The sequence below is a fragment of the Larus michahellis genome, chromosome Z (assembly GCF_964199755.1).
Source record: "Larus michahellis chromosome Z, bLarMic1.1, whole genome shotgun sequence".
Taxonomy (NCBI): Eukaryota; Metazoa; Chordata; class Aves; order Charadriiformes; family Laridae; genus Larus; species Larus michahellis.
The window spans coordinates 15,267,984-15,284,979 of NC_133930.1; the positions used below are offsets into that span (position 1 = coordinate 15,267,984).

General features: G+C 38.7%; 1 protein-coding gene across 2 annotated transcripts in view; it reads right to left on the reverse strand.

Annotated features, from left to right (window-relative positions):
* The window catches only part of RICTOR (RPTOR independent companion of MTOR complex 2), an 86,710-nt gene that overhangs the window by 10,203 nt on the left and 59,511 nt on the right, over nucleotides 1-16,996 (reverse strand). The window contains exons 23-31 of one of the 2 annotated variants that reach the window (XM_074570987.1): nucleotides 10,925-11,089; nucleotides 10,392-10,468; nucleotides 10,196-10,274; nucleotides 9,212-9,321; nucleotides 6,488-6,575; nucleotides 5,649-5,741; nucleotides 4,667-4,773; nucleotides 3,760-3,989; nucleotides 1,938-2,967 (exon numbers count right to left, since the gene is read on the reverse strand). In XM_074570987.1, the coding sequence (XP_074427088.1) occupies nucleotides 1,938-2,967; nucleotides 3,760-3,989; nucleotides 4,667-4,773; nucleotides 5,649-5,741; nucleotides 6,488-6,575; nucleotides 9,212-9,321; nucleotides 10,196-10,274; nucleotides 10,392-10,468; nucleotides 10,925-11,089 (1,979 nt within the window). The remainder of the gene's footprint in view (nucleotides 1-1,937; nucleotides 2,968-3,759; nucleotides 3,990-4,666; nucleotides 4,774-5,648; nucleotides 5,742-6,487; nucleotides 6,576-9,211; nucleotides 9,322-10,195; nucleotides 10,275-10,391; nucleotides 10,469-10,924; nucleotides 11,090-16,996) is intronic. The other variant, XM_074570988.1, reaches the window with a different exon arrangement.

The window sequence follows — 16,996 nt, forward strand, 5'->3', positions numbered from 1 at the left end:
AGTAGTGATAAACACTGGTAAGCTTTCATGTAGGCATGTCTGCAGGTGGTACAGTGAGAGCCACAATCAGGATTTGAGACATGCACGTTAACATTTTTGGTTGGTCTTTAAAGGACAGAGGTCAGAAATTAGCCTCCCAAAACAATTTATGCAAAGAAATAAGCTTTTCAACCTTTTGAATGAAAAGAACAACTAGAAACATAACAAAATTCAGTTTACAGCTTCTAGTTGCTATGAACACATGAATTTATTAATGAAGCATGAGTCAAAGGAATTCTTCTGAAGCCTGATAGAAAAATAGCCTTAAAAGACAAAAAGGACAGAGCATGTGTTTCTAATTTATTACTTAAACAGCAGTTAAGGACAGTATTTAGTACTGTCAAAGTAGTAACATAAGTGCAGACATTCAGCTGTAACCAGTAAGAAAAACACATACAGTACTTACATCACAGTCTTTCCAATCAATTATATTAGTAACCAACACAATCTGACAATGTCTCTAATAGGTACATCTGCAACTTTCTAACCACCTCAGAGATACGAGCACTCCAGCCACTTCAGTTCAATGTTAAACTGGTCAGCTCAAATGCTTGAGCCTAACCACTGACATAAGAGACGACGAACAGCTAAGCACCAGGAATACTGACTGTTAATATCACATTGCGTGCAAAGTCTCCGGATTAAAGTCCACTGCAGCAAGGCTGCTTTGTGTATCAAGGACATGACTGCACGGAACGGTACAACATTACTACAGCCACAACAGAACCTGTACTGACACTGAAATGACACTGATTTGTTCCCGCATTAGCACAGGAAACCAATGACAGAGCAAGGAACCACTTCTGATTTCCAGGTTAGTGCAGCGTAACTACTGAACCATCTTTAATTTCATCAGCACATTCAGTCTCACTCTCACTTAACTGAACAAAGGGACAAAAGTTACCTTTTATGGCATCTTTGCAGAATCATGTGAATATATCAACAAATGAACATTGCCCTTATTCAGGACAAAAATGCACATTAATAACCAGGCACTATACACACTCTCACTGGGTACGGGGAGTGCAGTTCAGGGACTGGGCAATTGCTGTTCGGTGCTGTAAGCAGCTGACTAGTATACTGGTAGCTTGTCCCCTTTCTCTCATCTGAGAGAGGATATTTAGGTAATAACAGAGACAGAAAGTGTCTTTTTGCTTTCAATAGTAATGCGAAAATCTAATGCACTAGCTAAAAGATGACTGGAAAGGAAAAATTTGGTACAAGAGCTTAAGCATTCACTGTAGCTGTTGGGAACAATGTCAATGTCATGAGCTAGATATCTTATGTAACCATCCAATTAGTCTTCAGAACATCTAATATTACTCAAAAATAAAGAGGTGACACTGCCACCTAAAAATAAACGCTAGGAGTAAAATCTTTGCTCTGTTGCAGCTAAGCCGCCAAACTGACATTCCTACCAGTGGTACCAGTACCTCATCACTGGCCTCAATGCCACAGTAAACACGAATATAGCATATTGGCAAGAGTCCCCGTGACATCGAGAAAATGCTCTTCTGAAATATAGTTCTGACTACATGGGCAATTCTGTGTGATTGCAGCTTTAGTAATGTTAACAGTGTAATTGCATTTAAATATTAAAATAGTTAAACAGGAAGCAAATGCGATAAAAAGAAACATTTTCCTTTGTCACTGAGAGCATTAAGGGGGTTAGCACAGCCATGAAAGCCAGGGTCCCCTGACAGCACTTGAACAGTTGAGAATTTGCACTCTATTACATAAATCTCCTAATATCAATACTGCTTTCAGTGAAGGTATGAATCATCCTGCAACAACTGTCACTTTTAGGCGAAATTGGAAAAAATATTAGAAAGATACTTTTCTTATTTAATTGCTCTTGCAGCTTTGAAGTAAGAAATGAGCACATAATGATCTCTTACCGGCTTGGGGTGAGCCGAGAATCCAGGCTGCCAGACTTCATGGTAATAGTGTCAGTAAACAGCACGTCCTTTGCTGGAGATGCTAGGGCTTCTGAGTGAGACAGTGAGGGATGCATCCTCTGCTGTTGTAAGCGTTTTAGTGTAGCATAGCCAAAGGCATCTCGAGAACTTGTGTAGCTAAAGTTATAGTCAGCAAGACTTTTTATTGTAGCAAGAGAAGGAACTTTAAGAGATTGGGCTCTCCGGGGAAGTGTGTGAGAAGACCCTGGCGGTACCAAGGACACAGAGTTGGATTTTGAGAGAGGCAGGTGGTTAGACTGTGGCGTTGAACAGTGACTTGGTTTAACTGTTTTTGCGCTTACCACAGTACTCAAACTTCCGCAGTCAGTATCTACATTTGTAGTGTCCACACCTACAGTCTCCCTTGAAGGGCTAGAGCTCATTGAACTTATGCCACTTGTTGTGGTATCTGTATTAAAACTTAAGCTACGACTCTTGAAATGTGTTTGTGTAGTACCATCCCCTATTAGCCTTTCTCTGCTTGTGTTTTCCCGGTGAATTTCATTTCCAAGACCTTTTGGCAGCTTCAGATCATTTTCTCCAATACTTGGGGTACTATCAGTATCTTCCATGTGCTTACTTCCAACAAAAGAAGTTTCTAATCGTAAAGTCTGGATTTTAGGAACTCTGAAAACAGGGTTGAACTCCTCCCCAGAAGGAAAGTCTGTGCTACCGGAAGGTTCTGTTACTGTACGATTTCGCCTCAGGCCTGATTTACTGTCAGACGATGTCAGCTTTCCTCCTTTTGGATCACTGCTACTTCTGTGTTTTTTGTTAGGTAGAGTAAGAGAGTTTAGAATGCGATTTTTCACAAGTTTACTAGAAGGAAAAAAAGGAAAGGGACTACGGTCTTTGTCCTTTGAAGGTCCAGGTCTGTCATAAAATATTTGTTCTGCATCTTCAGTAATATCTAGGAAGAATGTACTAGTGGAAGTACTACCAAAACGGTCTTCCTCCATGATGAACATACCTGAAATTATATGAAACTTTGTCACTGAAAGTGGACATTTCTTTGAAGTGTGTAAACTGTGTTGCAAAAGAGTAAGCAATTCTATAGAAGCCAAAATGGGAAACTATGTGATTTACTGCAATTTTAATTCAACATTTTTTTTCTGCAGAACTTAGTACTGTAAATTACGTATCTTGAGAAGTACCCGAGATGAAGGTCTTACTGCTTTAAAAGAAAAGACACACTATCTTATTTTGGTGCAAATATCCAGTTACTAGGATTACAACTGATGCATTCCTTTAATGATATCTAAATATGATGTGTTCCTGGATTTAAATTTAAATATCCATAACAAAATTAAAACGTATTAGATATTCAAAATATACAAGATTTTAAATACAGCAATAATCTGTGTACGTGCATATACACACAGAGTACATGTGTTTATATTCCAGAATGTGCCTTTGAGAACAAACAAATCAATGTATCTTTATAGCTAAGCATGCAGATTTCTGCAGGGTATTACAACAAGCTGCTATGACTTGACATAAAAACTAGTAACTTACCCTGCTGTTAAAATTTCTTACTACACCAAATGTTAACCTCAGACACCGTTCTCTTCCCTCTCACTTGTCTACATCTCTCTGAATGCATATAACTGTCCCCTTGCTTGCACTCTTCCTTCTTGCAATAGCACCTTTACAGCATTTTCTGAACCTCATCCTGCCAAAAGGTTGGTAAGAACACCAAAATGCTGTTTTGTGGTGGTTTGGGGTTTTTTTGTTTGGTTGTTTTTTTGTTGTTGTTACTTACTTGAAGGAGCAGATTCGCTTTCACTGTTATGCCTAGAACTAGTGGACTCAGAGTTCAAGCTAAGAGTGCTGGGTATAGAAGAAAGTTCATTGCAGAGCTGCTCCATGTCATCAGGGACCACTGGCCAAGGCTGTCTACGACTGTGTCTCACTGCATCCCAGTTGTGATGCTTCAAAATGTCACATCCTTGTTTAGTTTTGGCTATTAGACCAAGCACGTAGACACAGGTTCTGTATTTAATGTATATATAGAAAAAAGAGTAACAATAATAGCGTCTAACTTAACTAAACTTACTTCTTTTCTGAAAGGAAACAGTTTCAAACAATTGAGCAGAAACTTCACAAAACTGCCAAGTAGCTCTTTGTTCATTTTTATGTGTAAACCAGTGGAAACCTAAGAAATGCACTAAAATATGTGAGATACACTATTTAAAAATAAAAAAAAGAAATATTACAAGAGGCCGATAACAGAGTAGAAAAGTACCATTTTTTACCAAAGGAAAGAAAAAAGGACAAATATTAACACAGTAGCAACATTAGGCAAAAGACCGTCTATTTATACTTTTAAAGACTCAATAAAGATATTAATAAAAATGATGGAATAATAAATTGATTCCAACAGAGATATAAGTAGCAAATATTTTAATTGTTTTTTTAAAATAGCAGAAAAGCAGTATGTATCTTTTTTGATAGGTTTCATTTGCTCACTGCATGTTCTTTCAGACTTCCTATGCGATTCTGCAATTGTGCAGGATTGAGATTGATACTCAGTCATCTATGATCTTTAACAACTGATTTCCAAGTAAGAGCAAAAAAAATAATTTATATTCCTGTAAATTAGGTAAGGCTATTTGAAAACCTATGGCAACTACCGTCTGTAAATTTTACGTATAAACAGGTACACATACCCTCTAACAGAGAGAACCTCACAATGTTGGGCAAGTGCCATTATATCAGGAATTACATTCTCCTCTTGAAGCAAGTTAAGGCCCCAGTTTGATGATCCAATATTGCCCTGGAATAAAAATTTCTCAAGTTAAGTTTTGATTTTGATGTGACCTCCAGCACTATCAATATAACGCTTTTTTTTTTGTTTGTTAGTAGTACAGTTTCAAGACACATCTTCTCAAAGCAACTAGAGATTTGAGCACCCTTTTTTGGCATTTCTTAGACATGCAAACTCAAAAGACTTGGCACACTACGTATAATATGTAAAACTGTTCACAGTTAGCTACTATGATTCCTCATTTTACTAATTCTACTACATCCAGCAGTACGATCTTGATTTACTCGTTTTACATTCCTCTTACACAGGCATACAGTATCTTCCAGTAATAGTCACCTTGGACAAATGTTCCAAAATAAACTTTGGGGAAGACAAGAAAGCAGCAGACAAGCAGTTGAGGTGTCAAAGCAAATTTAGAAGTGCAGCTTGGATAGGCACAGGCACTAGGCTTTTGCCTATCCCAAGCACCCGGGGTGTCATGACCATATATATTCATAGGCATCAACAGTGGCAGCCAACTTTCTTCCAGAAACACTGAATTTTGGACCACTGCAGTAAATACATTAAAATCAGACCACGACAGCTTGTAACTACAGGTTCCATACTAACATTGTTGCTACATGTGGCAACCCATTATCTTTATTTGTTAAAACAGAAAAAAAAGACAAAGTGACTATTAAAAAACTCAGAACAAAAAAGGTGCAGTGAACCATTTTCAACTGAAAGTCCAGTTAGGGTACAGAACGCCAACTTGGAAAAGCCACAGACATTTCATGACAAAAACCCTAATTAATGATTTTATGGGATTTTGCATAGTTATTTCAGAATCAAGAATCGAAACAGAACTCAAACAATTGCAAAGAGTTTATAAATATATTACTAACCAAGGCCCAAAGGGCTGCTTTCAGCTGCTTAATTCCTTCCCACTTATCCAGCATTGGGGAACGAACAGTGTAACTTAGATCTGTAACAATACTCTGAAGGAGAAAAACAGAAGAAAAAAAAGACAACCTCAGTAGAAAATGAAGAAGAGACCTCAGTCAAACAGCTTCTCTTGCATTTTTAATAAAAGGTGAAGCACTAATTTGAAGTATGCACCCTAAAAATGAACAGTAGTAGTTCTGGAATAATAAGCATGAATTAACAGCAATGGTAATGCACTGATTACATCCATTCAGATTTTATAAAGATAACATTAATCAGACTAACACACTGCAGTATATAAGCTGTCTCTTGAACTCTTCAACTATCATATTCAATTCATTACATCATCTTGCAAACCCACATTAAAAGTGAATTAATTTAAGCAACTATGAACTGGCTTAGGATTTGTTTTCTTAGCTTTTCAGGATATTAGAAAGATTTTACCCCCTCAACTCCACATCTTTGTATGCATAAAAGGATAGGCAAAGTTTTACTTGTCAATATACAATTCACTCTTAACAGACTGAAAAATTATTTCTATTGGTGAGTTGCTTTCTATTTCGAGATTTTGCTAGCCACTTTGAGAAAAACATTGCGAGGTATTTCTCTGGAAGGAACTTTACGTGAGTCTAGATGGCAAAGACTGTCTCTACAAGTTTTTGGCTCCATATAACTTAAGACTTTTATAATCAACTTATTTTGCAATGACTGTTTAAATGTCGTTTCTTATAAAACAAATTTAGAAATGGTTACAGTAATCTTTAAAATCTTTCAAGTTATAAATAGTTATTATCCTCACCTGAGACTCCAATAAATGGCAGCCCGTTTTATGGTGCACCAGTTGGCCATAAAGGTGAACTGGCAGGTAGACGTGTGGTCGCTGTAATCTGGCAGAAAGAGAAATCATATGTTTTCCCAGCAATTGTGAATTATTACTTTTTCTTTTTTTAAATAAATTACACTGCAGTGTAATCCAATGAGTTACTCTTGAGTTTTTTTTCAGACAAAGAGGATTCTTTCAGAGAATTTAGACTAGACTAGAATATTTCAGTTGGAAGGGACCTACAATGATCATCTAGTCCAACTACCTGACCAATTCAGGACTGACCAAAAGTCACAGTGTGTTACTAAGGACATTGTCCAAATGCCTCTGAAACACTGACAGCCTTGGGGCATCAACCAGTTCTGCAGGAAGCGCGTTCCAGTGTGTGACCACCCTCTCGGTAAAGAAATGCTTCCTAATGCCCAGTCTAAACCTCCCCTGACAGAGCTTTGAACCATTCCCACACGTCCTGTCACTGGATATGAGGTAGAAGAGCTCAGCACTCCCTCTCCACGTCCCCTCCTCAGGGAGCTGTAGAGAGCAATGAGGTCACTCTCAGCCTCCTTTTCTCCAAACTAGACAAGCCCAAAGTCCTCAGCTGCTCCGCACACGGCATTCCTTCCAGCCCTCTCACCACCTTTGTTGCCCTCCTCTGGGTGTATTCAAGTCCCTTCACATCCTTCTTAAATGGTGGGGCCCAGAACTGCACACAGCGCTCCAGGGGAGGTGGCACCAACGCTAAATAGAGCGGGACAGTCCCCTCTTTTGACAGGCTGGTTGCGCCGGGCTTGATGCACCCCAGGATGCTGTCTGCCCTCTTGGCTGCCAGGGCTCACTGCTGGCTCACATGGAGCCTCTGCCCACCAGCACCCCCAGATCCCTTTCCGCAGGGCTGCTCTCCAGACACTCCTCTCCCAATCTGTACTTGTGCCGGCGTTACTCTGCCCCAGGTGCAGAATCTGACATTTGGACTTGTTAAATTTAATCCCATTTATGATTCTCCAGTGCTCCAATCTATTTAGATCCCTCTGCAAGGCCTTCTGTCCCTCAAGAGTCAAAAGCACCTCCCAGTTTGGTATCACCAGCAAACTTGCTAATAGTGCGTTCAACTCCTTCATCCAGATCATTGATAAATATATTGAACAGAACTGGCCCTAGAATTGAACCCTGAGGAACACTGCTGGTGACTGGTCGCCAGCCAGATATAGCCCCATTCACTACAACCCTTTGACCGCTGCCCTTCAGCCAGTTCTTCACCCAGCGCACCATGAACCTGCTTATCCCACAGCTGGACAACTTGTCCAGAAGGATGCTGTGAGGGACAGTATCAAAAGCCTTACTAAAATCCAGAAAAACTACATCCACCACCTTCTACTTCCCTTAATCCACTAGTCAAGTGACCTTATCACAGAATCACAGAATGGTTTGGGTTGGAAGAGACCTTAAAGATCACCTAGTTTCAACTCCCCTGCCATGGGCAGGGACACTTCCCACCAGAGCAGGTTGCTCAAAGTCCCATCCAGCCTGGTCTTGAAGTCATACAAGGATATCAGATCGGTTAAACAGGATTTTCCTTTGTGAACTCATGCTGACTCTGCCTGCTGATTGCATTGTTCTTTAAAAGCCTTTCAACAGTACCCAGCTGGTCTTCTGCCCCACTTACTTAAGACACAATGGGATTGCCTGCTCCTGTGCTTTTAAAAGGTAGTTCTTAAAAACTGACAAACGCTCATGGACTCCTAAGCCCTCAAAAGCCAATTCCCAGGGTACTCGGCTAAATAGCTCCCTGAATAGCTTAAAGTTTGCTCTCCTGAATTCCAGGGTAGCAACTCTGCTAGCCTTTATTCTGTTTTCACCGAAAATTTTAAACTCAACCATTTCATGATCAAAACAGCCACCTACCACCACATCTCCCATGTGTCCTTCTCTATTCACAAATAGCAAGTCTAGGAGGGCATCTTTCCTAGTTGGCTCACTGAGTACTTGTGACAAGAAGTTATTGCCTACAAACTTCAAGAATTTACAAGACCTGTTCATGACAGTAGTATATTACCCATTGATGTCTGGGAAAGATGAAATCTCCTATAAGGACAAGGGCTACCAATCCAGAAATTTCTCCTGATTGCCTATAAAATAACTCATCAGTGTTAACATCCTGGCTGAGGAATTGCTGGTAGACAGCCAGTACACCACCTCCTTTGTTTCCTGTTCCCCTAACCCTCACCTAGAGGCTCTCACCTACATCACCACTAACTCTAAGGGCTGTACAATCAGACCTTTCCCTTACCCACAGAGCAACACCTCCACCTCACCTGCCCTGCCGGTCCCTCTCGAATAGCCTGTAGCCCCCCATCCCACCACTCCAGTCATGAGGCTCATTCCACCAAGTCTTGCTAATACCAATGGTATTGTAGCTTTGGTAACTGACCAACACTTACAGTTCATCCTGTTTGTTTCTCATGCTGCATGCACTGGTGTACAAGCATTTCAGAAATGCTTCTGAGCCCTCTCTGCTCCCAGGAGCAGTGTAAATGTTCCCACTAGCATTGCCACCCTCAGGAAATGCCATGCCAAGCTGTGGCTTACCCACTGCAATCCTGCTAGTATTCCCTTCGCCCACTGATTCTAGTTCAAAGCTCCAAAGTTCTAGCTCATCAGTCCCACCAGCTTATGCCCAAAGACACATCTTCCCAAATTTACCTTTGGTTGCTCCGACGAACATAGTTATCCCCATCAACAGGTTTGCGGTATGTTGTAAGTGCTTCATTAAGTTGTTCTTCAATCAGTTCAACATACTTTAAGTTATATTCCTAAAAGAAGATAGACAAAGGTTGACACAAATACACTTAGTGGTTTACGTTTTTATAGTACAGTACTTTATAAGGAAGGAATAATTGAAGTACTCCTTAAGGAATGCTGAATTTCTTTATGATCTGAAGGTGGGGCTCATCAAAATTACTGCCCTTCTGCATAAAATGAGTTTGTAGAGTTGACAATTGATTCCATAATTGTTTCAGTGAATGTGTTAAAAAAGAAAGGAAAGAAGGAAATACTTCACATCTGACTTTAACCCAAATAATCTCAACAGACCACCACGCATTTTGGTATTCCTTGAGAAGTGACAGCCTAAGTTATTAAAAAAACCTGCCAACAGGAATGGAACCAAGCACTTACAAATCAATTATGAAAACAAATTGACATACGAAGAATTTTATTCTAGTCATGATAACAATGCATTTTTCTTAATGGCCGTATGTTCCTATTTACTTCCTAACAGCATAAGCTGATTCTATCTTCATGAGCTCCAGATTTAACTTAGCAACAACCAGAGGTAACAGATATCTTAAAAAATAGTATTCCTTTATACACGTCTCTAGATAAGACCTTACACAACAACGTATTTTGGAAAGTCACTACCCTCCTCAAGTATTTGCTGAACTATCAAAATTATATAAGAGGCCTGGGTAAATCAAAAGCAAGCATGCACAGAGGAACTATGGAACTGTAAGTCCCTGACAACTTTTTTCAGCAAATCTTAAGTCACTGAGGCAATAAACGTATTGGCACTAGAAATACACGTATATGAATATGCAGTATTTTTTAAGAATCTCTGACCTTCTAAACTTGCATATTCACACCCTTCCTCCTCCTTATATCGAGCACACTTTTTATTCTTAGCATTACCTTTTGCCACTTTTCCATTTGTTTTGTTACATAACCTCTTTCATTTAGGTATGAAAACCCCTTTGGGATGGACAGAAATCTGCAAAGTAACATCAGACTGTTAGTACTCCTCTTAAAACAAATCATGTAACTTCAATAAAAGCAAACACTTATTTGTTCCCACAGTGTAAAGTCAAACAGCACATTCAACATTTACCTTAAGAGTAGAAGTAAACCCTTGTCTCCAAGATGAGAAAGAGCTGGTTTCATTTGGATAAGGGCATGAAGATTGGCCTAAAATAATTAAAAAACGCATAAGGAATATCTGAGCACTATACAATTTTGAAAACTACAACAATTACTACAATCTGCCAGCAATGAGGCAGCAAGTTTTTCCACAAAAGGAAGCATCAAACAGCACTAACCTCATCCTAATATTATGCACTTTAGGTACCTTCTGTTATTAAATGTTTATTACTTCACAAAAAGTATAATGATAAAAATAGCTGAGTTAGTCTGAGTTCGTATTTAAAAATAGGCATAATCCAGAAGTCTACATTTTTTGTCATTAATACTGCAGTACTTTCAGCAAGGGGTCTATAAACTATTATGAAGTCCATCAATGACAACCAAGAAACATAATCATCAGTAGCCTCTTGCATATTTTCACTTGGGTACTGGGGCAGGGGGTGGGGAACAGCTTACGGAGTAGCACACCAAAAAGAGGTTGAAAAGCGGAAGGATGCTCACCTTGTCTTCACACGCCTCATCTAGAATATCAAGTGCCTCAGAAGAAATAGTTTTATTTTTATCATGTAACTGGGTCACCAGTAACTCAATCCCCCAGTTGCTGAAGAACTCTACATTCGCTCTCAGTAATACTCGTAAATGTTTTGTTGCATACAACCTGCAGCTCTGCAAAAGTAAGGAACATGCTTTTCTGAATGGAAGAAAAATAGCTGATGTAGTTAATCATTTACTACTTTAAAAAATACATTTCAATTATCATATTTTACAGGAAGTAGCTGTGATGCACACCTTGTGTATTAGAAGTACAGTCTATTAGAGACCTATTTCTATCTTATCAAATGGGAAACTGGAGTCTAGATCACAAGTAATCTGCTCACTGCAAGTCTCCTTGGAAAGCCCTTATCAGTCATTCACTGTGATAGCACCACACAAAGTCATCAGGATTAGCAATAAAAATAGCTTGTAAATGGCCAGTGCAATTGCATATACTTTCATGTATGCAATGTTTTGCAAAAAACTTTAGCAAGCAAGTAATAGGGTCTCTGGGGAATTTATTTTAATAAATTTAACTTGTTTCTCAAAAGTATCTGACCTACAAAACTTTTCAGAAAACCTTCTAAATAGAAAAATGTTATTTTCTCTAATAAGAATTTCCCAGCACTTACAGTTTACTACTATGAATTTCTCCAAATGACAGCAGAATGAAGTAAATACCCTGTTGTTTTCTGTACTGTTTCAAAACTTGCTGAATAAAAAGCATAAACTAATTAACAGCCTTTTCTATTAGAAAAAATACACAGAAAATAGAAGCAAACAAGCTAAGTTTACAAGAATTTGGAGTGTTCTGGTGTGAGCACTGAACAACCCTAACAACATATGCTAAGTAGGAAAAGCGCTGTCCATGTGTAGACAAGCATAGCTGGCAAAGAGAAAATCAGGTGCCCAAATCTTTCTTCAGGTCTTCAATCCCTACACCTTTAAGGCTATGATAACTATAACCAAGTATCTTTTCTATACATTAAAATATAAACGATTTATGTTGGGATGTATGTGAATATCTGTACCCCCAAGAGATAGGTGAATTGGTCCAGTCTGGACAGCACTACCTAGGTTAACAGTATCTTCTGGATTTTTTTTTTTTTTCGCCTCCAGAAATACTTGGCAAGTAGGACTTGAAAGAAAGTGAGAGTAAGCAATGTGAACATGCACAGTGCATTTCAAAAACCTTGCCTCATTATTTCAACTTCAAATATCATTTGCACTTTTACACTTATTCAATATAGAGAGGCTTATTTTTTGGAGGGGAGACAGGACATGGCACACATACCAAGACAGACTGTGGAACAGTGATTCTCAACTCTGCCCTAGGCTGCACAAGCATTTTAAAATGGCTTGGATCCCATTAGTGGTGTGCCTTGTATGCGAAAAAGACGATCAGCAGCATATTTATTAAAGATGAGAACAAGAGCTATTATGCCAAAATGGTAGCTTGATCTAGATGTTAAGCCTACAGAATAACACAATAATATGAAACCAGAATTCAGTGTCACGTAGTTCAAGTGTTAAAATCTGTCTATAAAGAAATGTTGTTACTGCTATAACTACACTGTGTGATACAGAGAACAAAAGATAATAATGCTCACTTCCTGAATATGCATTAATCTATCCAGGAGCTAGTACAGAATTAGAACAATTTATATTTTCTGTTTGGAGAAGGAAAAGGTAAGAATGAACTCGTGACTCTGATGGGACAATAAAATGGCAAATAAAATTTACTGCGGATAAATTTGAAACGAGCTAAAGTGAAAAAATAACCCCAGCTTTACACAAACAGGCTCTGAACCAGCTCCTTCCACCCAGCGAGGAGATCTTGGGGCTAGAACTAGTTAGTTCTGTGGAAGTGTTAGATAGAAGTTCAATAGCAACCAAAACCACTGAAAGCACACAGAACAAGATGTGTCAGCATTGTCACTAGGTAAATTCACTGGGCATTGACATCTTGGATGCTGTGTACAGTTCTGGTTTTCTCACCATCATCAGAAAGAAAAAAAGGAAGAAGTGAAAAGGTGTAAAGAACAGTAGAACAGGGTTTTAAGTAACTGAAGGTATGAAAAAGGGTGTTTACAACAAGGAATGACTCAACAGGCGAAGATGTTCAAACCTTAGACCTGGGGTGCAAGCCACTGCATGCATTACCAACAGTCCTAAAGTCTTCAAGCAGGGCCACAACATTTGTGCAGCAAGATCACCTGTATGCACTTCCCAGATAAGAGGGGGAAAACCCAGCATAGCTTTTCCAGAAGAAGCAAAATCCTTCAGTCTTTTTACTTTTGGTGAACTGTTAAGAAAATCAGGGGATATCTGAGGAAAAAGACATTCCCCTCTTTCCCCCATGCACGAATGAGATGAAAAACACAGATAAAGCCCTGTACTAAATCTGTCAGAAGAGTCTTATTTTTACTATTAAAGGCATTTGACACCCTTAGAAGTGAAGAAGCAAGTCAGAGGTCACAATGCTGAGCCGATTACATTGAGCTCAGGGTAGATGTAAGATAAGTCTACCCCTTAGCCACCTAAAAAGTAAAATTTTAGGTCACGAACTGCGGCACTTGAGGACACACTGGCTACTCTGCTGTTTCTACCATGAACTGGTAGAAAGGCAGCTGAGGTAGTATTAGTTTGCTTCAGTACAAATGACCAAAGCACATCAGGAAGTAGGTTAAGATGTGCTTCTGCTTCGCTGATCTGCAAGGATATGGTCTGCAAACATTTTTGTTGTATAGTCACCCCAAAATGCTCCTCTCCCTTTCTAACACTAAGATGGCTACAGAAATTAGTTTTCCTTCTTCCGAGACACTCATTAGCAAATGCTTAACAAACCTGCTTCACTAATCTGGGTAGCTGTGAAAGGTATATGAGGCTATAACCTCACTTAACCCAAGAAAAATAGCATCTTCAGCTTTTGAAATAAACAGATAAGGCATTTCATTAACAAACGTTTTGGGGAATTAAAATTTCCAAAGGGAAGACGCCTTACTGAAGATGGTCTTTCTACCTTAGAAAACACAACTTTTTCAGAAGTTATGTCCAGTCCCATACATTTTTATTGCTTTTAAACAGAACTTAGAAGCCAGAGGTGGCATATAGAATCAAAATCACAACTTGTTTTACGGATTATATCAGTTCTGGTAAATTAAAAATATATTCTCCTTATGGGACAGAGCAGCAAGTGGTATAAACTGTGCAAAGCTTCAATTTTTTCTTATCATGCTTGCTAAATACAAAGGATTAAATTTTCTTTTGCTGTTGACAATGCTGCTGTTTCAGAATTACATATTGTAAAACCCAGAAAATGGCAGATACCTTCCCCTAACATGAAAACCCAGGTACTTCCACATTACTCCCCAGTCAATGGAACTGCCCATGCAAATACCTGTCAGTTCACTATTTCCGCATTATTTTGGGTATCTTATTATCTCGGAATTGGCAACTATTTCCACCTCACATTAATTTTTTAATTTCTGGAAGTGAGTTTTTCCAATTGCAGCTGTTAAAAAATACTATTTATATCAGTAAGGATACAGTTATGACCAGAATAACCAAAAGGTTTTATCCTTTGGATTATCTTTTTACACTTTGATCTTCTCTGGGGAGCAAAACCACCAGAAACACTGAAGACAAACATCTTGTCCAAGAGATAATACCGGCAAAATTGTGTACACCAAGCATTGACAAAGGGTTCTTTGACAGGTCAATGTTTTGCCTTTTTGTCAAGTAGTACTCAGTGAAATTTTCCCTTCAAAATCCCATGAGTTCAGTTTCCACCATAAGAATGTATGGGCACATGGTAAAACAGGAGAATAATTTCTTAATGAAGTAAATAAATTTTATCCGAGTATGAAATTATCTGTGGTTGATGCAAACATAGACCCATTTCTGCTGGCTGAGACAGTCCGTTGTATTTGTGATTTTCCTCTTTTAGATGATGTATAAAAAAAAATTTCCCTATGAATTCCAAGAACTTAGGAAAAAAAAAAACCAGCCTGAGGTAGTCTTACCCATCCCTCAGGGTTCAATGTGTTTCACAAAGGAAGTCAGGCTCTACTTAAGTGGTTCAAACAGTAAATTTTCCTTCTTTTTTAGTATCCTAATAGTAAAAGATTCATTTACATTACCGGTGAACAAACAATACTGAATTTTTTTTATATTTCTTAAGTGTGTTATCATAAATTCTCTTTTTTTTTTTAAAAAAAGAAAGAAAATACTGTTGCAGCACAGAAAAATCAGGGTACAGTCGCATCCAGTGCAATGCTGAAGTCTAAATAGTAGCATTTACATCCCAACACATCTCAGCTATGAAACTGCCTGGAGTTCACTACGGTTAGAGACCTGCTATACCTGCATGTACACCTAACTCTGATATGACATACTATTGACCCATGTTGTGCACATATGAGAAAGGTTCCACTTTTACTGAGTAAGACAGTGCTCAGCAGTTGAGAAGATATAACCAGATAATTTATATTCTCTTTCATTTCAGGAGACTGCCAAAAATAGACCGTTACTTAGTATCTGCTGCTTCTCTAGACAATGTTGCTAGATCCATGCATCAATGAGAGACTGGGAAAAGGAAGCATTATAACTCAGTAGCCATGGGCTACTAACATAGGCTGAGACCTTAAAACATCACAGATGTGAGAAGGTATCAGTGTATCTGGCAAGAAAGATCTCTAGCTTTAAAACAAATTATTTAGGTTTGAGCTCCAAAATTTGCCTTCTTAAAGTTTCTGAGCCCGCAGAATGTCTCTTAGTTTTTTCCAAAGGTTCTACTTCGACATCAGTCAAGGTCTGGCATTAAATAGTCAAGGTAATGCCAGCAATCAGATCATGATCTCTAATCCTTTTCACAATCCCAATCAGACCAGAAGTGAAATGGGTAAACCTCAGGGCTCTACAAGCTTTCTTAATTTCTGAAGAGTGAGGTCTACCTTATTCACGTCCGAAGTACAAAAAATTGTTGACTACCTATTGTCCATTAAGCTGAATTACAAATAGGTGGAAATTGTATTTTTACTTATCAGCACCAAGAGCAGCAGTACCTCTGAACTGCTTTCTAGCTTTGTATACACTTGGGACAGTATGTTCAGACAGTATCTGCATCCCACTTTAAGCCAGGCTGCTTACAGCTAGGGATACCTGTATCAGAGTTGAATACATTCTGTTCTGGGTTTGTTTGCGGTTTTTTTGCCCCCACTCAGATTAAAAAAAAAAAAAAGTAGAAGAGGAGGTGTTTACAGAGCATTTGGAAGGAGATCAACCCATTCCCACCTACATAAAGCTTCTGGTGTAAGTACTGGATGCTTGAAAAACATTTGGAACTCTCTCTCTCAAACCAGAATTTAAGTCTTCATATCTCAGATATCAGCATCAAGTAATCTTTCCCAAACTCTAAACCACAAACACTAATTCATAATATGCCTCAAATTATAAGTGTAACTGCATACTTTATTGTGGAGATTGTGACAGCATGCCTGGACTTTTTTCTAATTGTTAACTAGCTGCATTTAAAAGAAAATGAAATGCTGGAGTGCTCTTACTCCATGTATGGTCCCTTTTATTGAGGTAAAAATAGCTGGGAGGCGGTGGAGTGGGCAGTACCCGTTGACACGAAATCTAAATAGAAACAGCTAAATTAAGTTTCACAGTCTGAACTGTTCTTAAGTGACAGTCATCTAACAGGATCTTAGAAGTTAATAAAGACAAAGGCACGTATCCCCACAAGATACTGATTTCTGCTTTCTTGCTCAGGCTAGGCATAAAAGGCTAGCTTTGGAAAAACGATATCAAAGTCATTACTTCATTGAAATACTACTTAATTATTCAGTAGGGAGCCTCACCTTCTTTCAATCAGTCATTCCTATCGTCATTACTTTCAGACTCCACTCTTTACCCATAAGAACCACCACATCTTTGACAGTCCAACAGACTATCCTCAATTTCATTCTTTCCCTCTCCTCTTCCAAAATACAATCAGATATTTAAAGCTAGCATCTATCTTATTCCCTCTTGTGT